The 22,800-nt window shown below is 42.4% G+C and overlaps 1 protein-coding gene across 1 annotated transcript in view; it reads left to right on the top strand.

Moving 5' to 3' along the window:
* Nucleotides 1-1,274: 1,274 nt before the first annotated feature.
* Nucleotides 1,275-22,800, top strand: part of LOC123026292 (cytosolic phospholipase A2 beta-like) — a 46,578-nt gene continuing 25,052 nt past the window's right edge. The window contains exons 1-5 of the mRNA XM_044435729.1: nt 1,275-1,421; nt 15,161-15,233; nt 18,587-18,723; nt 19,254-19,385; nt 21,902-21,954. Of these exons, the coding sequence (XP_044291664.1) occupies nt 1,275-1,421; nt 15,161-15,233; nt 18,587-18,723; nt 19,254-19,385; nt 21,902-21,954 (542 nt within the window). The remainder of the gene's footprint in view (nt 1,422-15,160; nt 15,234-18,586; nt 18,724-19,253; nt 19,386-21,901; nt 21,955-22,800) is intronic.

Raw genomic sequence — 22,800 nt, 5'->3', positions numbered from 1 at the left:
ATACATTTGATCACTGAATAATGTCAAGAAACATGCAGGTTAACTGCAGACCTAAGCACTTTATTAATTGCAATAATTAGCAATAATAAATTAATAATTGTATTAATTTTATAACTTTTTAAAACTTTTGTTAACCACCCTGAGATCCTTGGCTACTATGCGGTATAAAAATGAAATAAACAAACACAAATTATTGTAAAAATTGGTGCTGTTCTGAGGAGAGATATGACTGAAGGAGGTAAAAGTTGGCTGGAATGTACCTTCCCCTACTTGCAACTCAAGCAGCAATCTTTGTGACTCATAATTATATTTAATTAGTATTTAACCTATTATAAAGCAGATGGAAATTCTGTGAAGCCTGTTGTCATTCACTGAATTGCTTGCCTTTCATGGTTTTTAGCTAGCCTGTTTGGATAGTTGTAGTGGTGAATAATGCTCCTAAAGGCAGAAACAGATGCTATTTCGGGCTTATTTGGAATCATAATTGAGTAATGTGCCCTACAAGCAACCCAAACTAGCTCTACTGATCCACTTGTACTATACTAGTGGGCCCTCAATTAAAGTCTTGGTTTATTTTGGTATTTTACTTCTTTGTTCTTTCGTTCTCATTCTTCTTTCTTCAACCCCAATTTCTTCCTGTTGTGTCCTTTTGACTCCTGCCTTCTCTTGACCTCTGTGTTCCTGCATCTCACCCTTCTGTTTGCTGTGATGAAGACAAGGTGAGCAGGAAAAATGAAAATGCTCGCTTTTGTTAAGACCTACAACTGCAGAGCAAAGCAAAATGTGTTGGGAGCACACCAAAAGAAAAGGATGGCCTGTGATGGATGGGGCTCAGGAAGAGTGCTAGGGGGGATTGGTTGTGCTTAGAAATGTTCTTGCAGGCACATGGGAATGAGAAAATATCTTCTTAGGAGGGGGAAGAAGGAGCTGGCTTGTAAACTCTGTTCTCATTTCCACAACAGCTTCAGAAGCAAAGAAGCAGATTCACAGCTTGGCTGCTGCTGCTACTGCTTTTGGTATTTAGAAGTTTGGCTAGGAGTGCTCAACTGCCTGTGTCCTCATGGAGAACAAAGAAAATACATCTCAGAAGGCGTACTGTAGGGTTCAGTCCAGTGATCTTCAATAATTCTATTAATGATTTGGCGGGGGGGGGGTGGTGGGCAGGTTCAGGGAATACAGACAAACTGGAAGGCAATGAAGATGATCCAGGCACTGAAAACAAAGGAGTGATTGGAAGTACTGGGCATGTTTAGCCTTGAGAAGAGAGGAGAGATATGATAGCACTTTTCAAGTACATGGAAGACTGTTCCATGGAGGAGTCCAGCAACTCTTCTCAGTCATCTCAGAATGCAGGGCATGACATAATGGCCTCAAGTACAGGAAGCTGGAACTTGAGACCAGCTGGAACAGTCGTCCTGACGGTTAGAGCAGTACAATGGAACAAATTACCTAGGGAGGCATTGGACTCTCCCACACAGGCAGCATCCAAGATGCAGTTGGACGGCAGTATGTTAGGAATGCCTTAACTTGGTGTCCTTCATTGAGCAGGAGGTTGGACCTAATGGCCTTATTGACCCTTTCCAACTCTACTATTCTCTGATGCTGTGACTCAGTGTAAGTTTTGCTGGAGCAAACACAGTGAGATGAAAAGCTGAGGTCATGTTGAATAGAGTGCTTAAAACATCCCATTCCTTAATATAGCAATTGGAACATGCTATATTACTCCTAAGCAAAACATTACAGGCAAAAAAAGGGATTTTAACAATGGAAAAGTTACTGTCCTTTAACAGGAAAGTCCAGTGTGCTCAGAAAACATCTTAACTGGTGAGCCTTCCCTCTCCAAAGTATTTTCTAGATAATTGGAAGTATAACAGCCCACTTATTTTAGCATCTGTGAGAACCAATTGAAGAACTCTACCTGATATTATTCTTGAATTATTATTATTATTGAACTGAATATAGGGAACTGGAGATCAGAGTATATTATTATTGTCCACCTTCTTCCTCTTGTAAGGAACCTAAAGCAACTTACATGGCTGTCCTCCTCTCCATTTTATCTTTACAGCAACTTTGTGAGGTGGGTTAGTCCAAGTGTCAATGACAAACCAAAAATTACCGAGTGAACTTTAGGGCCCAGTGGGGGTTAGGACCTGGGATCTCCTCGCCCCAAGCCTTTAACCATTCTGCCACATCCGTTCTCTATGCCTATCCTGAACTGCCTGTGCCAGCCTGTGAATAATTACAGATTTTAAATCCATTCTCAGCAATTTACAGATGCAGTAATGAGATTATTCAAACCTAAATCAAGAGTTGTTAGCATTTTAAGTGTATTAATCCAAGAGATGTATAAACAAATGGGAAAAACATGTTTAGAATATGTAAGGGAACAATTTGGTAACAAATAAATATCGACTGAGGGGACATTTGGAATTTGGGATCCCCCCTTCTGAGTGTGGAGGCAATACTCAAACCTTACAAGTGGGACTTGAAGGTCCAACTCCAGTGCCCCACCTCCTTGCAGGCTTCCCTCTGAGGCTGGAAAAATCAACCTTGGATAAGGGGAAATGAGGATGCTTCAGTGGAAGGGCAGGGGAAGAGAAGCGCCATTACTAAATAGCCCACCTAGTGAAATATACAGGGTGGTGAAGATCACCTCCTTGGCTCCTCTTCCTCTGAGTTCAGAGGCTTCCTATGCATCAAGGATGCAATTGATAGGATTACACTCATAAGAAGGCAAAATAAGGAAGAAGATCCATAAGAAATTTTCAAATGTATTGTTGTGGTGAATCAAATAAGACGATTTCCAGAGAGTAAGTGCGTTAGCCTGTTGCAGCAAAAACAATGAAGAATCTTGTGGTACCCTAAGAACAAACACATTTATTATGGAATAAGCTTTGTGGACCAGAGCTCAGACCATCTGACACATTCTTGCATTTGTTCAAGTAGCTTCCTGCCCATGGAAACTTGTGTCATAATAAATATGCTAGTTTTAAGTTACCTCAAGACTTTGTTGGGCAGCCAAAGAAAAGATCGCATTTGAGATTAATCACAATAATATGACTGTGATGTGTACCTTGGGAAATAATGTTGCATTTACTTTCTAGTAGAAGAAGGCACGGGATGCAATCAATAATAGTGCCAAGTAGGAACAGACTATGCAAAAGTACTAATATATATGTATGTGAGAAATACTCTTATCTGCTGTAATTTTCAGTTGTGATTGCCATCCTTATGTGAATATAGGATGCTTGTTTTGATACTAATAAAGTAGGAATGCATGTTGCACAAGTTTCTACATGTTCAGCTGCTCTTAAAAATACAGCAGTAGTAAAACTGGCAGCTCATTCTCTTAGCGCGCAATCCCTTGTGTGTTTAGAGGGAGAAAAAGTTCTGCAAAGGTCAGGGAATTCTTGCCTGTCCTAACAGACCTTGCCCGTATTTAGCACGGTTCCCATCCCTTGTGAAGTATTTGCCACAAGGGTGAGAGGCTGCTTTCCTAGCCCTTTTGGAACGTTGTCTAGTGCAGGGCTTCACAAGGAAACTGACTACGCATCTCTTCGTCGACTTCCTTAGGCAATGGTGCACAATTGGTAGGTATATTGTTTATGCTTAATTGAATGGAATTTTCCATTCTATTGTGCATTGTATATTTGTTTACCAACCCCTCTTCCCCATTGTTTTTTCCCTTCCCCACTGGGGAGATTGCTTTTGAAGGGTAAATGCAATAAGTGAGCAGCACTGCTGAAGTCTGGGGCACAATGAGGTTAAATCAGTCACTAAATGGATTCAGTTTCACCTTTCTATATGAGCATAATAAGCAGAAGGGCTGCCTGCAGGGCACCGATGGATCTTCTCGGCAAAATGCACATTGCTTGGGCAACAGCTCATTTGCTTTGATATGACGCTGTCATTTGCTTTGTTGTGGGGTTTTGACACAAGAAGAACACAGTGTGAAGGGGGTTTCCTTCGATTAGAAATAGTAGGTGGAGGGTGGATTCCAACTGGGAACCCAAACTGAAAAGAATTAACACCTCCTCTTCCCATGTCACAGGCTCTACCACTGCTCCCATTTTTTAAAACAATAGAAAAGACTGTACAAAGGCAAAACCCTAACTTCTCTTTAGCCTGCTAGAGCAAGCCATTACAGACTTCTAGATGAATGCTGGGCTGTCAGCTCCAAGTGGGTGAACATCCACGTTTGGGTGTGGAATCAACTGGTGACTATAGAGACATTAAAAGTGCAGCTTTTGATTTTCAAAGTCCTACATGTCTTGGGAAAACTTATCTATAGAATATAAGAAGAGCCATACTGGATCTGATCAGAGACTTATTTAGGCCAGCATCTTGCCACAGCAGCCAGCCAGATGCTTCTGGGAATTGCACAAGGAGGTCGTGAGGGCAATACTCTTACTCACGTTCTCTGATACTTGTGGCAATGCATAGCCACATGACCAGCAGCCATTTTAAAAGCAATTCACCAGTACAAGGCAGTAATGAGAAGACGCTTTCTTCCCATTGCAGAGAGCAGGTAAGAGGATGGGGGGACCTCAGTTTGCATCTCAGTGTGCAGAGTTAAGTTCCCTCTCAGGGACTGTGCTCACAGAGTCCTGCCTCCCCATTCTCTGGTTGCCTTCTCTGGTTGCCCTTGCTTTTAGTGCTCAGGGAGCAATTAGAGAGAGGACCTTCTCAATAGTGGTACCCAACCAAGCAGGAAGCATTTTCTAAGGGGCTACCAAGCCTGTCCTCCTGTTTTCTCCTGCCTTAATGGTGTTTTAAGAACTCTTATTTGCTTTTCATTTACAGGCTTACTGCTTTTGGGGGCTTAACTGCTAGTTTTGTTGTTTTACTTACTCCTTAGGTGCTGCTTGTTGTTTTTATGTCTTTTATTGTAGTTTTTTAAAAGTGCTGTTTCCTAGACTAGGTCTCCTGGAGGCTTATAACATTTGACAAGTGCGATAGAACTCTGATAATTTAATGGTAAAAACCTGTTGCAATAATTATTATTAAAACAGCAACAATAATAATTACACTAATAATTGTGCTGACGTATCCCTTTAAAAAAAGGTAGAAGAAATATGCTCAGTGCTTCTGCCCCAAACTATGCCATCAAAAGCTTGACATAGGAATAAGATAGTCATAGCGGGTCAGTATGCCAACCAAATATGTGAGCCATGGGATTTTAACCTCAAATTACATATTCCCCTTATTGCCCCCAAACTACACCATTACATTTAAGAGTGACCAATGTAAATGCCAGTCACTTTACTTGCTATTGTCCAAATTTCTGAGAACCAATTCTCTTGGTTCATGGAATATGGGCTCCAATTGTAGGAAACCAGATTCTGTCTGGACACAAGGAAAAACTTGTGAGCTAAAGCAGTATGCCAATGGAATGAGATATCCAGAGAGGTTACAGGCCCTCTTGCATTGAAGGTATCCAAGAGGTAGTTGGACAGCTATCTGCCCGGGATGCTTTAACCTGGAGTCCTGCGTCAAGCTAAGGGTCCGACTTGGTGGCCTTATAAGTCCCTGGCAAATCTACTGTTCTACGATTCCATGACTCCTAAGTAAGATACAGACAGTATCATGCAAGCAGCATTGGTGCAGACTCTAGGCCAGCATGACCCACCAGAAAAGAAATGTGTAACTGTAGTGCAGAAATAATGCTTGCTCTTGTTAGAGAAGGCAGGGAGGGAATGCCTGCAAATGATGGAACTGGAGGAAATGGAATACCTGGTTTTTCAGGACAATTATTATTGTACTTCATCTGGCTTTGTGATAGTGAAGTGTGTTCATTGTAGGCATTTCTCAACCTGATTGTATATGAATTAATTTACACCTGACTCTCTCTTCTTCTTCCAGAGGTCACAGGAGGTGGAGCTCAGAACCTACCTATATGATTCTGTCTTTTGTAATGTGCCAATGAAAATGCGGCAGCAAGTTTGAATGCAACCTGATTATCAACTTGTTGCTCAAGTATTGCTCATGATTCTGACTACATTATTTGTTGAGAATGGGGAGCACTGCAGAGAAGGTAAGAAAAATCACTCAGCATTTTTTGTATCTTCAAAGGAGGCTCTGCCAGAAAAATATGAGCGAGCATTGGCTACCAGCCAATCTTTTGCCAGATTTAAATTCTGTAAATTTAAATATCTGGGACATGAATGGTTTAGCAGTGAGCATAGTGCTGCTTCAGGGAATGTTATAAGAAATCAGGGAGGAAGACAAAAATGTACTGAAGCTTGTTTTATAATTGTGTAAACATGGGATTTAATTTGTCAAGAAAACAAATGGGTTAAAGTTATTGATTGTGCCCTGAGTACAACATAACAGACTTGTGGAGAGCATGGAGAATTTCAGAATGAGCACCAAAATTTCTGGATAAGGATTTGGAAGTTACAGAAGTGGAAAATTTCACTAAATTTCAAAATATCCACTGACTGTTTAATATCCATGTACTAATTAATGTTTAAAAATGGTCTTATTTATGGTATTTTCAGTTTTTAAAGAGAAAAAAAGCAGTAAGTTAGTGAGATATAATTAACATCTCAGTATATGTGTGTTTGTGCATTTGAAAGCTGTGGCTTGGATATATTACCCTATAAGAGGCAAAATCCTCTGCTTATTTAGACAGAAAAAGGTCCTGCAATTCTGGGACTTGTAGGACTTCTTGTCAGTCTAAATATGCATAGGATCATTCCCTAAGAGGTTTAATTAGAAACCCAGGGCATATTGTGAATTTAAAAGTAATGCAATCTGGACCAGGCTCACTGCATGGTTAAAACCTTCTCATCAAGTAATTTGCTTTCTGAGATTTGCCTTTCATGCAGCTCTGAGACTAAAAGAAAAAGAAGGCCCTTCATTAGGGCCAATTAAGGCTTTCTCCCTTTATCAACCCTGCATGTGAAGAAAGATTTCAGAAAATAAGCTGTTAGAAGGTGTAATCTCCTAACATCTATAGGTTATACTATACTTTCTTGAGCACTTAATCGCCATCTGGTCTAATGGCAACTCTGTCCATGCTAACAGGTGCCTGCACCACAACTGGGCTAGGATGCAGCTGTTTTAGGCAAGCTGCCTGCCACTGAATTTTGAGGCATTGGGTTTGCTGGTTGAGGAATGCTGGGAGCTATATGAATTATTTCTGTTTGAATAGAGCCAATGTGGTCTTACTATTAGAACACTGGGTTGGGATTCAGGAGAGCTGGTTTCTAGTCCCCACATGGCCATGAAGCTCACTGGGTGATTTTGGGCCAGTACTGGATTTTCAATATAACCTACCTCATAAATTGATGTGAGGATCAACATAGAGAGGAAAAGATCCATGCAAATTGCTTTTGGTTCCTTGCAAGAGGAAAAAGTGTGGGATATAATATAGTAGGAATTATAATACATACTCATGGGGATGTGTTTTCAAAGTTTCCTTTGTTGCTTAAAATTTTGCACTCAGGTTGCAAACTTGAAAGAGTAGTAACAGTGGGATTCTTATGAGATATAGGGTGCTGGGGGCAAGTAGAACCAGCCTTTTCTGCTAAATAGAAGATCTTATTTTCATAGCACTTGATCCTGAAGAGAAATTCATTCATGCATTTATTTGGTGCTGTATCTGCCTTCTGCACCAACATAAATGCTGCACTTAGTGTACATCTGGATACACTTAATTCCAATTGATATCCCAGGCATGGATTGTATTCAGAGAAAAGCCTTCTTGTTCAATTACTCACTGTATGCAGTGTACTTTAATTTTCCCAATAATATGTGATGCATGTAGCTAGTGCAATGAAATAATAGTTTATTCGAGGTCCAAGTGGTTCTTGGTACAAACAAATTAAACTGTGAGTTAGCAGTCCTCTCTTTCACTTCTCCTTGACCTAATTGACATTATGTTCGGCAGTGAGTCATGTGTAATTAGCAACACAAATGTATGGAGAAGAAGTACAATTTCACACCTCCCTAAAACCTCAGAGATAAAAAAACAGTTCTTTCATTTAGAAAATCAGTTACAAAAGGTGAAATGCTATGTGTAGGATTGTAACCTGAGGTAGGATTCCAAATCTGCCAAACAAACTCATCCTGTGTCTCCTGTTGGATCTGCATAAGTAGAATTTTTAGAATTACACCATCCCCATTTTAATGGTACTAAACCAGTCACCAAGTTCTCAGTTCAAAACTCAGGGTTTGTATCAGTAATTCTAGCCCCTTAAGCTTAATTTATGATGACAGGAAGGATCCAACACCTCCCCACTTCTCCTTCAGCATGTGGCAAATCCATTGTGCCTCAAGTGGGATGTAGATACTAAGGATTGCCATTTAGGACAAATGGCACCCTGTCTCGTCCAGAAGAAATCAAAGGTACTTGGCTTTAAGTTGTTGGGTTTTTAAAGTAAAAAGTGGTCCATTCAGTGGGGAAAGGAAACATTTTAGACAACTGTATTGCTTTGGTTTCCCTTGCCTTTTTTTTTTTTTTTAAGAAATATGGAAACATAGCAGGAGGTAGGGAACAAGACTGTAATGGAGTATCATGGAAGCAGGCATAACTGTCTGAAACACTGGCATATTCTACAGCAAAGATGGAATGCACTATGGGTATATGAGGTTTTGTATTTATCTGATAGCACTGAGAGTCCACTTCCCATTTATATATGGGATATATCCCAAAGCAGTTTAAAAACAAATTCTAACAAATACATCTCCATCCTCCAATACCTTTTCATAAAAACAGAGGGTTTGCTTTTGTTTTTTTTGCAAACCACCTCTACCTCCATGTTACCTTCTCTCTTCTTCCAACCCCATAAATTAATCTGTGCCAAGACTTCACCAATACTAGAATAAGATCAATACTAGGTCTATGTTATCTCTAAGCATGAACCAGTGTCCACAAAAAAGGAAAAAGGTTAAGGTTTGTTAAGGTTGCAGGGCCATGTTCTTAATTCAGGATTTATTTCTGAGTAAACTAGGAGAAGATAAAGCTGCAACTTGGCAAAGTAACTTGGGCTGCATTCATGTGTATAGTTTTCTGGGACTAAACCCCACTGGATATTATGGGACTTATTTCTGAGGAGACATTTATCCTTCCTCAACACCAGAATTAACTCATTTTTTAAAATTAAAGCCTGTCATTATTTGTGAATACTGTAATGGTGCTTGACAAACAAAACAGCACCATTTGGTTTCTTCCTTTGCAACTTTTGAATAAGGAGAAAACCAAATCATCTTGGCTGTCAGACACAGTTGAGAACTTCTCTTACTCATTACCCACGCATCTTGAGAGTTTCCCAAGACTCACTTTGAATTTAATCAAAAAGACAGACCAGCACAGGAGAGAGAAGGAGGAGGAAACAATGTGCCAGAGAAAAGGGTTTTTCCAGGCCAAGTGGCTCCTTTCAAGAGGGCATTTATTATTATATTACACTGATACGTCACCTTTCTTCTTCTTGAAAGTCACCCAGGGTTGTTTATAATGCTTTACTCCTCTCCAATTCATCCTCACAATAAGAACCCAGTGAGGTTGGTTAGGCTGATAGTCTGCACTTGACCCAAAATCACCTCCTACAAAAAACTATTTCTGCTGGATTAAATACAGGGGAAGTTCTGCAGATGACAGCCAGCACTGGTTTCCACTAATACAGTTGGATGTAGAAGCTCCCTGTTCCATTCCAGGACATGAAACTTTTCCTATCTCAATAGATCTTTATATATAGCAATTGTTGCATTAGCCATCTGTTTTGATTCATTTAGCACTGTTAATCTTGTTGGTGATTTCAAGAAATGTGATGCAGGTGGACCACGCAGAGTAATCAGTGCATCCCTTATTTGAAGGTGCTGCCATTTGCTGGTATTGGATAATTATTTTTCATGGCCATGATGTAAAGGTACTCACTGTCCTCTCCCACCAGAGATTTCAGGATGAAAATGCATTTGCCTGTAGCATATGGATAAAGGGGCTCTAGTTTCTAAAAATGCACCCAGTACTGAGTGCTTCTGCCAGTGCAACTTTCCCCCCTCCCTTTCTTGTGGCCAGCTTGGATGGAGCAGTGGAACACACATGATTGGCTCCCATCATTGACGGCGCACTTACAGTGCTGAGCTCCTGCCCTTCTTTTAATTCTGCCATTGTTTGTACAACCCCAATTACATGTAAAGATAAGCAGGAGGACGTCTGCAGATTCAGTCATTCAAATATCACATTAATGTAATTCTTTGGAAGTTGCACACTGAGCATTTTTGTTATTCGCTGGAAAGAAGGCAGTGCCCGGCTGTGAGGGAGCAACTACCGTATTTTTCGCTCTATAAGACGCACCTAATTTTTAGAGGAGGAAAACAAGAAAAAAATATTCTGAATCAAATGGTTTACTAAACTATTTAATAAACTATAACAGAATACAGTAATACTGTATTTCAACCTTGTAAAGTGAACAGCAGTCAACAGTGGCATTAAGAACCACCATCACTGTCATTAACAAAAGAGAGACTTTAAAGTTCGAGTACTCTTCTAGTTTTCGTTGAACCCATAGAACTCATCATCACTAGAGTCAGAATTTATGAAGCTCTGTTGCTCACAATCACTCACATCACTTTCTTAGTCAGCAGTGGAATTATTGAAGGAATCCACAATCTACACGTTATACAAGAGCTGCTGCAGACAATTCAATAACAAATCTAAAAAAGCCAGTAATGTCCACGCTGCCCTACTAGTAAATAATAGAAAAAAACTTCTGACAAAAAATGAGATATGGTACAGTAAATCAAACACACAGCGGACTAAGTAGCCTTTGAAGAATAAACTTCACACACGAAGATAATGCTGTTCAAATATCCACTGATCCTAAAAAAAATGTGTCTGATCAACTAACAGAAAACTGATCCATGGAAAGCTTCCTGATAATCACAGGCACATTCCCCATCACTTCCCCATGGACTTCATTAAAAGACGGGTTGCCATTTGAAAACACACCCCAACCTGTGATTAACAGCTCTCACCTGCGCTGGAGGAGGGGGGCAGAGCAGGGCACGCCGAGCGTGTGCTGGCCAGGTGGTGCCACGTGGGGCCGGCAGCGTGCCGACAGTGGTCTTCCGGGCGGCGCGGCGGCAGGTCTTCCCAGGCGGTGGGGGTGAGCAGTCCATCTCTCCGTGCGGCCGGCAGGTTAAAGCCTGTGGTTCCTCTTCCTCCACACCTCTCCCCTTGAGCAGCACAGGTCTCACCTGCGCCGGAGTGGGGGGCGGAGCAGGGCGCGCCGAGCGCGTGCCGGCCAGGTGGTGCCACGTGGTGCAGGCAGGCTGGCAGCGTCCCGGGCATCGGGCACACACACATTTGCTCTATAAGATGCACAGACATTTCCCCTTACTTTTTGGGGGGGGGAGTGCGTCTTATAGAGCGAAAAATATGGTACTTCAGAAATGGGGAGGCTGCAGATAGGAAGCAAGCCAGAGACGGGCAAGCTGGAAGTAGCAAGCTGGAGACACAAAGACACTCAGTGGCACAACATGCCAAGCCACCGTGGCTTCCAGGGGTGCAACATGACCCTTGGGTGGGGGACCTGCTGCACCACACGTGAGCATCAAAGGCAGCCTCCTGCAAACTCTTGATAGCACTTATGGACAGCTGTCTTTGGCCTCCCTGCTGATGCAATGTGACACCTCAGGTCCTCCTTGGGCCTTGCAAAGGCAACATGTGACGGTGTTGCCAGTGCCTGGCAAGCCCCATCTTCCTCAGGGCTTCAGAAGGTGGCACCAGGGTCTGTCACATCTGGCATTGGTTTGTGCTGCCCCTGCCACTGTCTAAGGAAATTCATTTTCTAAGAAAAATGGAGACACATGCTCTGCCGTTTTGAAGACTTTTAATGAATGTGTAATCTACTGGAAACCATTTACAGGCTTTAGAGGCAGTAACTTGTGATGCTGGACTATGAATGTGGCCATCAGATGCCGTAACTTCTGTTCATGATGCATCTCTATGCACACTTCTTGTTTTATGAGCTCATGTTGTGCTGCTGGTTGTTTTTTGTTTTATTATTTTGTAGTAATAAACATGATTTAAAAAATCAAATGCACAAATTTGTATGCTCTATTGGCCCATCAGGATTAGATGACTTTCTAGGTTCCTGTGGCAAACTCCTGCCTCAAATTCCTCGTGGTTCTCTGCTCTGGTTAGCACTCTCAAAGGTTCAGAGGACCTGTGTCTGCTTCACTGCACTTCTCGTTTAGATCTTCACATGAATAGGGGCGTGTGCAGAAAGGAGATCCTATGATGTTGGATCTATATGTTGACTTTGCCTGCAGCCTGCACATGAGGCTGAAAAAAAAAGATCGAGGAGGAACAGTGCTGCATCACCAGTGACATTAAAGCAAACCTACAGCACAGAAGGATTTATGGACCGGGAACATCTCATGAGGAAGTTTGCGCTGCTCTGTAGCCATTTAGACAATAGAAGAGCCATTGTTACTCTGCTGCAATCTCTGTCATTCATTCAACATGACATCAGAAGCCAGGGCTACTCCATTAATAATCCGCTGATGAATTAAAGTTCTTGCATAACTTTCCAAATGGGATGGAGGGATGGAGCTCAGCATGGTGAAATGCCCTGCCTCCCCTCACAGGTCATGTTTCTGTCTATCTGTCTGTCTGTCTGTCTGTCGTTGCATTTTACATCACCCAATAGCTGAAGCTCTCTGTACAGTTCACAGTTTAAAACAATTGAATATAAGATACAGCATATAAAACTTAAATGGTTCAAACTACTGTATAAAATAGTAGTAAAAACTAGGGTAACACCTAGCAGCAGCAGCAGCAGCACAATACAATTCAAAATACAATTCCAGATTTAAAACAGAATGTAACTAAATTTCTTGGGAAAATTCCTGAGACTCTCCTATACCACCCAGTGCCATGCAAATTATGGAAGCTAAGGTATTGATGGAAACTGGATGCCAGTGCTGTATTATCTTCATGGGCTCCCAGTTCATTTTTGAGTACAATTAAAATGGTTCACATATAAAGGGCTTCATAACGTGGAATTACAGTATATGAAGGAGCCAGATGCTTCTGCCCAAGCCTGAGCTCATTGTTCACACGTAGCACTGAATGATAGGATAAGGTTATGCCCAGAACCCTCGGGTCATGCACCTCCCCCTCCCCTCCCCTCCCCTCCCCTCCTTCAGCATGGTCAAGGAGACTGGAGGCAGCTCTCAACATGTCCTCATCTGAAATGGTGGATAGTCATAACTGTGGTTTACGTAAGCCCATGATGGGCCACTCATGGCCTTCATGTGTTACTAGGGTGGTATATAAATGCAAATAATAAATAAATAATGTGTTCTGTGGTGCTCAGCTGCATTCCCCTCCCCAGCATTATTTCCTTCCACATGTTTCCTACCCTACCTTTCTTTTCTTTGGGTTCTAAAGTTGCCTTTTTATTTTTATTTTTTGCTGCCATGGTTAACTTTATTGAGAGGGAAACCATAGAAAATATAGAGTGGCAGAGTGTATTCTAGCCTTAAAAACACTATGGTGATACAAGAATAAGATACCTGCAAGAATAACAATCATTAATAAGAAAGAAGCTGTGGAATAGAGCTGTATATAGTGGCAAAGGGCACCTTAGTCCTCCATACATTGTATATATCATGTGCTTGTACATGATAGGAAGAGAGAAGAAGCAGGGACCTTTGACCCACCATGCCATGTGGCCCTTAGGAGAAAAAGGGTTGCCCACCCCTGGAAGCAAGACAGGATCATGAAACATTGTTTAAAGTTGGCTTGTGAGGGCAAATTTCAGTTTGAGTCTGAACGTAAGGAGTTACTGTGGTTAATTAAACATGGAAGCAAAAGTTTTCAATCATCGCTCTCTGGCTAAACCAGAGGAAACATTGGAAAGGGGAGCACATGAGCCCAAGTCTTGTACGCATAATACGAAACCATAGTTTTATCAGTACATCTGAACTAGGCTGTCTGTATAGTTACATTGTGTTGCATTGTGCAATTTAGTTACATTGTGCAAATGACCTGTCGCATCCCTTGGTCTATTGCTTCAAGACCCTCATCAGCACTGAATATTTGGTATTTTAGTTTTCTTGTGATTCTGTGTACACGTACATTCAGATACGCACCATGCTTTTTACAAAGCTATTGTCAAGATCCGAGGCAGCTTCAGCGCTCCCTCTGCTGGCCCAGGACCAGCATAGCAGCTCTGGCAGTCTGCCCCAGGCTACGGCAGCTGCCAGGGCTCTCATGTGCGCCACCTGGGAGCCCTCAGGGAAGTACTAGGTAAGAACTGGGTCTTTCTTCCAGAAGCGGCCTTGGCACTGTAGGTCCTTTGACTTGTGGAGTGTTCTTTGTTGGTTGGACTCTTGGATGCTGTTCCTGGATCTTACCTGACTTCCTGGTCCTTGTTTGCTCCATCTCCTGCTCCAGCCCTCAGGTACCTGCTCCCCTCTGCATTGTTTCCTTGGTTTCCTGACTCCTGGCTTGCCTGACCACGCTTGCCCTTGGACTGACTCTACCTTGCTCTCCTACTCCTGGCACTGACCTTTGATTGCTTGACTACGATTTAGACTGAACCTTGAGCCCCTCCCTTGTTGCCTGGGTCCTGGTGCCCCTGCCAGTTAGCCACCCACCCACACCCCAACCGCTGACAGCTATCATATAAACTTTCCCTTGCCTACCCCTGAACTAGAAAACTGAAACACAGTAGGGTAATAGTTCTCAAGCTTTCTACCTTCAGAGCATGTCAGTTTTTGTTTTGCCAGGACTGGCAAGCAGTTGTTCTTTATATTGGGATTATGGACACAGTTGTAAATTGTGCAGAGGTGTGTGGGGAGAGAAATGTTAAATGTGTGCTGTTAAAATATGATATATGACTGCCAACACTCCCGCCCCCATAAAACCAGTAAGACTAGTACTTAGAATTACCTAGCTGCACCAAGGAGTCCTGGAGGAGTTTCCTACAGTGTTAGGGCAGTGGGGTCAGAGAAAGAAGCAAATCATTCACGGGCCAGTCTTCACCGTGTTTGGGGTCTAAGATCTTCTTCACCTGGGGATGAACATACAGTGCCTCACTAACACAAACACGCAGCTTTCATCCATCCATGTTGAGCAACGAAGAACTTGCTAGAATTTCTGGACTGACTCAGGTGAAGTTCATGGGCTTTGCTTCCATTTCAGAACCAAGAGTTTCCTGTTTCCCTGCTGTCTGTCAGAATTGTCAGCGCCAATAACATTTCCTGCAACAATACAAGTAAGTACATCCTTCACAGTCCCATGATGTTCAAAATGAGCTCAAGCGGCAGACGACTAAATATAAGTGGTAATATAAGGGGAACTGCTGCCGCTTTCCCTGTCTTCCTGCCCTGTGCCTCACAATTTCTCCCCTCTGCCTTTCCCACCATGTGGGATATGAGGGCACTGCGCTGTGGGTTTGCCATCCCGCCTTGCATCCTAGCAGTAGTTGCTGCTTGGAGCAGCAAAGTAGGAAACATGATTAGGGAACATGTTCTACATATTGAGGAAAGGCTGAGAGTTCAGGAGCATTGGCCCCCTACATTCATGGTTTGGGGTAGGTGGGAGGAACTGGTGATCCATTCTGATCAGGTGGGTGCAGGCATGGTCCAGTTACTCCATGAGAATGTGTGCAGGGTTCTCTGAATCAAACCAAACTAATCAAAGGATACTATGTGGCTGTTCTGTCTTTTTTTCTTCTTAACACATGTTTGATGGAAATGGAAGAAGACAGAAGTAGTGTGGGGGATGCATGGGAGGCTTACAAGTGGACGATGACTTCATTTGGAGCTTCTGTAAAGTTCTGTAAATGAGAGAGGGTTGTGGCACAATAAAACTTGGTCTGGAAACACCCTGGGTATTCCTGTAGCTGCAATTCCCTTGTGTAACATCCAGCTCTGTTGTTAGACTGACCCGTATCCCAGACAAGAGGGGGCAGTCTCTCAGCATTGAAAGGGCTGGTCATGTAGGATTCCACAGCAGGGCCATCACTGGACCTGCTTTGACACCACATTGTGAAACCTAAAACATACATCTCTGCAACTGCACAGTAGGTTACACGTTCCTTCTAATCATTACTCATAGACAGGGATTCTCAGTTGATATTCAGGTATTTCAGTTTATGCAGATATTCTGCCTACTTTGACTATTACAAATGATTGCAATTAGTCCGATCGTCTTTTGGAGTAGGGCAGTTTATAGAACCATATTGTTGAAAGGAAACAACAATCTGTTGATGGCCCTGTATCAAGACAAACCTGGAAAATGTGAAATGAACTTTTGGGGAACTTTTGCATGGCATGTGAGACCACCTCCAGCAGCTCAGATAGGGAGTCTGTTGAGCAGTGGGATGAGGCCGTATGCCAACAAATCCCACTGTCCTCACCATTATATAATTATATGTCCTCATCTTGCCCAATGCAAGATGCAAACACTCTAGACTGATAGTCAAATGGACAGGCAGTCAGCAACTTCCCATGTATTTCTGTTTTTCAGTAGACTTCCAGCACTGTCCTCCTCGGCCACTCTGCTTCTGCAATATCTGTTCCATGGCACCCACACCTCCACCTCCTGGAATTTCTTTCCATTGAACATTTTACTTGTCCACCAAACTCCTTTTTATTTTTAATCACATCCAAACTGACGCACTTTTGCCACAAACCAGAAAATGGTTTGTGACTGTTTTTAATTAATATTCCCAGCAGTTAGTAGACTGGTGAATGTTTCAAGATGTCACATTAGCTCATTAAATTAATGCCAGAAGTTTCATCAGTGCTATAAAATTTTTCAGTGTCTACTTAAGATATTCAGTATACTTAAGATATACAGTATATCACAGAAGTGAGTACACCCCTCCGATTTTGTAAATATTTTATTACATCTTTTCATGTGACAACCCTGAAGAAATGACACTTTGCTACAATGTCAAGTAGTGAGTATACAGCTTGTATAACAGTGTAAATTTGCTGTTCCCTCAAAATAACTCAACACACAGCCATCAATGTCTAAACCGCTGGCAACAAAAGTAAGTACACCCCTAAGTGAAACTGTCCAAATTGGGCCCAAAGTGTCAATATTTTGTGTGGCCACCATTATTTTCCAGCACAGCCTTAACCCTCTTGGGCATGGAGTTCACCAGAGCTTCACAGGTTGCCACTGGAGTCCTCTTCCACTCCTTCATGATGACATCACAGAGCTGGTGGATGTTAGAGACCTTGCACTCCTCCACCTTCTGTTTCAGGATGCCCCACAGATGCTCGATAGGGTTTAGGTCTGGAGACATGCTTGGCCATTCCATCACCTTTACCCTCAGCTTCTTTAGCAAGGCAGTGGTTGTCTTGAAGGTGTGTTTGGGGTTGTTATCATGTTGGAATACTGCCCTGTGGCCCAGTCTCCGAAGGGAGGGGATCATGCTCTGCTTCAGAATGTCACAGTACATGTTGGCATTCATGGTTCCCTCAATGAACTGTAGCTCCCCAGTGCTGGCAGCACTCACGCAGCCCCAGACCATGACACTCCCACCACCATGCTTGACTTAGGCAAGACACACTTGTCTTTGTACTCCTCACCTGGTTGCCGCACGCTTGACACCATCTGAACCAGGTAAGTTTATCTTGGTCTCATCAGACCACAGGACATGGTTCCAGTAATCCATGTCCTTAGTCTGCTTGTCTTCAGCAAACTGTTTGCGGGCTTTCTTGTGCATCCTCTTTAGAAGAGGCTTCCTTCTGGGATAACAGCCCTGCAGACCAATTTGATGCAGTGTGCTGTGTATAGTCTGAGCACTGACAGGCTGACCCACCATCTCTTCAACCTCTGCAGCAATGCTGGCAACTCTCATACGTCTATTTCCCAAAGCCAACCTCTGGATATGACGCTGAGCACGTGCACTCAACTTCTTTGGTTGACCATAGCGAGGCCTGTTCTGAGTGGAACCTGTCCTGTTAAACCACTGTATGGTCTTGGCCACCGTGCTGCAGCTCAGTTTCAGGGTCTTGGCAATCTTCTTATAGCCTAGGCCATCTTTATGTAGAGCAACAATTCCTTTTTCAGATCCTCAGACAGTTCTTTGCCATGAGGTGCCATGTTGAACTTCCAGTGACCAGTATGAGAGAGTGAGAGCGATAACACCAAATTTAACACACCTGCTCCCCATTCACACCTGAGACCTTGTAACACTAGTGAGTCACATGACACTGGGGAGGGAAAATGGCTAATAATGCCCAATTTGGACAGTTTCACTTAGGGGTGTACTCACTTTTGTTGCCAGCGGTTTAGACATTAATGGCTGTGTGTTTAGACAGCAAATTTACACTGTTATACAAGCTGTATACTCACTACTTGACATTGTAGCAAAGTGTCATTTCTTCAGGGTTGTCACAAGAAAAGATGTAATAAAATATTTACAAAATGGGAGGGGTGTACTCACTTCTGTGATATACTGTATTTATGCACAAGCCTTCCCTGCAAAAATATCTGCAGAACTAGATACCACCTATCCTGTACAAAGTCATCTAACACCCCTACCTCTGACTTGAGATGTGTTGCTTACAAATATTTTTAATCAAATATTCATTTTATCCCCTACTACAGGGTTTGCATCTGGTTGCTATGTGACCTTGCATCTGCCAACAGCATCACACAAGAAATTCAGAACCCAAACTATCAAGTACTCTGAAAACCCAGTTTGGAATGAGAAATTCTACTTTACAATCCAAACTGAGATCAAGGTATAGTAAGATACTCAAGATACCATCTGCTTCTCTTGAAAGTTTTTTGGGCAGATAAAGCTGTATGCCATACTTGCAAAACAGCTCTTCCAAATATAACAGCAAACAGTAGGCTGCTTGACTTAGATTTTTCCAGGAAAAGGAAAATTACCATTTTAGTTTTTGATGCCTGCCAAATGGTAGGAGAGAATGGCTGGTAAAGTTTAATGAAGTTGGATGGCTGAAGAGATCTGGAGATATATAGGACAATATAGAAGTGGGAGAGTGAAGTGGGAAGTGACTGGTAAGAAAGAGGAAGGTGATAATGAGAAAAACAAATAAACAGAAAATAGTATTAGAGGTGGAAAGGATGAAGACATTACAAAGAAATAGCATTTCACTATTCCCTTCTGTAAATTTTTTGAAAGAGAACATACTGATGGCAAGGCTTCCATTAATCTGAAAGAATATGGATTACAGCAGAAATGGCCAGATTGCTCTGTCAGTTGAAAGGAATGTACAATTCTGACCTTCCTTTTTTCCATTCCCAGAATATCTTAGAGTTGGAGGTTTGTAAAGCTGATCCAGTCACCAAAGATGACATATTGTTTACTGTTCTTTATGACTGCGCAAAGATCCAGCCTGGAGACACAGTCTATGAGATTTTCTCCTTAAAACCAGAGGTGAGGGCCAAAAAATTCCCTTGAGTGTAGCGTTGTCTACAGCTGCTACCCACAGAAAGCAGCTACTTAGGTAGTTATTAGTCTCTAGCCCAGTTCTGTCATTTATCTGGATGAGTGAGGGATTAAAATGGGTGGAAAGTCAGGGCCCTGCACGTTGACCCTGGTCTGACCATGAGTAGAACTCTGCACAGCTGTAGACTCTTTTAGATCAGGGTTTACAGAAAACTCCACTTGCATTCAGGCAAATGTGTAGAATTCCCTTCACACCTTGTCAGTTCATCTCAACAATGTCTGTATGGAAAGAGGCAGAGCCAGCATGCCCAGAGATGTAGAGGGCAAGGCCTGCTGTAGGCCTGGTTTGCTCAGCAAGTACCTGCAAGGGGCTTCTGTGCTTATTAGATATCGTGTTTCATAAGCTGTGTCTTTTAACTTCATTCTGAAGTTGAGGTCATCCTGATATACAGGGATTTCTGGTGAAGATTTACAAGCCCCGTCACCATCATTTTGGGGAGGAGAGGTTGAGATCTCTCTGGAATACAATTCCTGTCCAACGGATTCTTTTATATGTGGCAGCTGAAGCTGAAGGAGCCATCAGCTGGTGCCCACCAGAATGGGATAGCTAGCAAGTAAGGCTCCTAGAAGAACGTTTTGCTGCGTTGATGCACTCCACCTCTGAGTGCTTCAGGTGCTTACACCCAGGCTTCAGATCCTGACCAAGTTCACTGGAAATTTTTGGCATTTCAGTGATATGATTTGGTATGAGTTGATTGTAAGATGAGGATTCACGGCATTAACACTTCAACAGATTCCTTTTCTTCATCAGATCCCTAGTGACCCAGTAGTGTTTCCTGTAGAAACCTCTCCTTTTAGGGTTTCAATGCATGAAGAGTTAACCCACAGCTTTACAAAGGCTGCTTCTTCCTTTTTGATAGTGGGAGGGAAAATGCATCCTTTATTTGGTGTGTCCACATCCCCCCAGCATGGTTTCGAGAGAAATGGACTTCTCTTTTAAATACAGTATATAGAAATTCAACTACAAGGTGATATAGCTGCAGTATACTGGTTTTGTGACTTTTTATGAGGCCTTTGTCTCAATCTGAAATGTAATATCAGACTTTCCTCAAGCTAAAAATGGCTGGAAAAAATTCCTCACCCATTGAAAATGGCTGGAAAACATGGCAAAGGCCCTGGAGGAGAATATTGTGGAAAGTTCCACAAATAGTTGTGAGTGCACAGTGCACAATACATACCTTGTACAAAGAAGCCCTCAGCTCTTCCATAGACTGACTTCCTGCTACATGTACATGCCTCATATTCTCTTTCCCCTTGTCTTGTGGATGGTAGGTAGAGATGGCTGACTTTTCTCTTCCTCCCTATCTGCTAAGTATTTTGGACTAGCTTAGTGGCCACATAGATCCCTAGAAATACATTATTCACAACTTCTTGTTCCATGGCATTGGCTTGAGCATTCCCAAGCCATTGTGTTTCAGGGAGGATGTAGGGCGCACCGTTCCCCTTTGATTTTATTCTAGCTTTTGCCCTTGTAACCAGACCCTTGAAGTAGGGATGCCAGAGTCTGAGGAGCAGGATCCTAACATGGAGAGATTCACAAAAGTTTACCATGCAGTTACTGGGGCCCTCGGCTGCAGCAAGGCCATTTATGATGAGAAAAAGAAAATGGATGTACAAACAATCCTTGAGGCCTATTTTAAGAAAATGTCTCCAGTGGTAACCCCACCCCACCTGTCTCCAGCAGCACAATCAAACCCTGACTGTCCAGCACCAGGTTGATCTCTGTCAACATCAGTTAATGTTGGGCTTAATGTTACTGTAAGAAAGTTTTAAACTGTTTTAAGAACTGTTTTTCTTATTTGTTTTTTACAATACTGTGCACTCACACACACGTTCCCTCTCTTCAGTACCTCTAGTTACTTTATTACTGTATTATCATCATTACAATGCTGTATTGCATTTCAGATGTTTTTGTGAATATGGAAGTGTTTCGTAAGTGCTTTATATGCAAAGAAAGCTAATATAGATTTACATATACTAAGATAAAAATTTGGCTTACTCATGTGATCTAATTGACTTACATATGAATTTGACTTAAGGACGTTCTCAGGAACGGAACTCGTTCTTAACTGAGGGACTACCTGTATTCAGAAACAATGTTGGGAAATCTACTTGAAGCTCCTTGTACCAAACTAGTTTCCTACTAACAGCTAGCTGAGCTGCAGCAAAACCCAGACACACGTGAACCATATTCTGCTTGTTGTGACTGCTCAGAAGAGTTGCAAATGCTTCTGCCAGAAGCAGGGTGCCAGAGGCCTGCAGCTCAGGCTGGAAGCGTTGGCACTTGCGCTGGCCAGCTGCAGCAGCACTGTTGGCTTAGGCTGTGCCAGGACTGAAGGGCTGGCAGCACAGTGAAATATATTTGTCAGTGATGACCTTATTCCCTTACATTTCTACAAGGAGTGGAGAGATGACCATTTAGTAAATAGTTTTTAAATTATCAGAATGAAGACCGTCCTTATGAATCTTTGGAAGTGGAATTCAAGTTGGCAGAAAGGTAGGTGTTTTGTTGGATGCAAGCTGGTAAGAAAAGAAATCATTTTTTGAGTGGGGGCATACTCTTGGGAATTCTTCTTTTTCTTTTCTTTCCTAGTAGGTAACAGGATTTCTATATTTCTGTTAATCCTTTCTAACACATCCTTCTGCTTTTTCAGCACCTGGAGCCTAATATGGGTAGCTTTGTTTGGGCAATAAAGCATTGTACATTATGCTGGTTATAATCAACAATATTTCTTTACTGCTATTCTCAGATCCTTTCATAAATAACTTATGATAACTGATCAAAATGGGGAAAGCTGTGTGGTGGCCATCACATATTGCATTTGTGCAGGCCGTGTAGAGCTTTTTTCATAGAGCATTGACAGATCTCCAGGCCTCAGCTGAGATAAACTCAATAGATTAAGCAGGGAATGGGGCTGGCATCCAGATTCACTACTGACTGATATGCAGGCCATGTGTCAGGTGCTTGTAAACTGCACAGAGGGTACCTGCAGCATATCCCCCCCAGGTGTTGGCCTGCCAAGGCTCCCTGTTTCTGAATTCATGCAACTGCAAACCTCTACAACTGTGCAAATGTAGCTTTAAAAGTTCCAAAAATATTTATGCACATACAGTGCACCAAAAAAAAAAAAAAAAAAAGGAAATTTGTTTGCCAGCTGCTGATAACTGCTCCAGAGTAGTGCTGGACGCTTTTGTAATCTTCACAAACAAAAGATTAAAGCAGCAAAAGAGCTGTGCTGAGCAAAAAAGAGCTTGCAAGCACAACAGCAAGGGGAAGTCAAGTCAGCCCTTGTGGGTTACTTGTGGGATACCAAAGGGGAAGGAGGGGGTAAACCACCCACAG

The sequence above is a fragment of the Varanus komodoensis genome, unplaced genomic scaffold, assembly GCF_004798865.1.
Source record: "Varanus komodoensis strain SLA01 unplaced genomic scaffold, ASM479886v1 scaffold3, whole genome shotgun sequence".
Lineage (NCBI taxonomy): Eukaryota > Metazoa > Chordata > Lepidosauria > Squamata > Varanidae > Varanus > Varanus komodoensis.
Note: the sequence above shows the minus strand (reverse complement) of the source record. Positions and strands in the feature narration are given on the sequence as shown.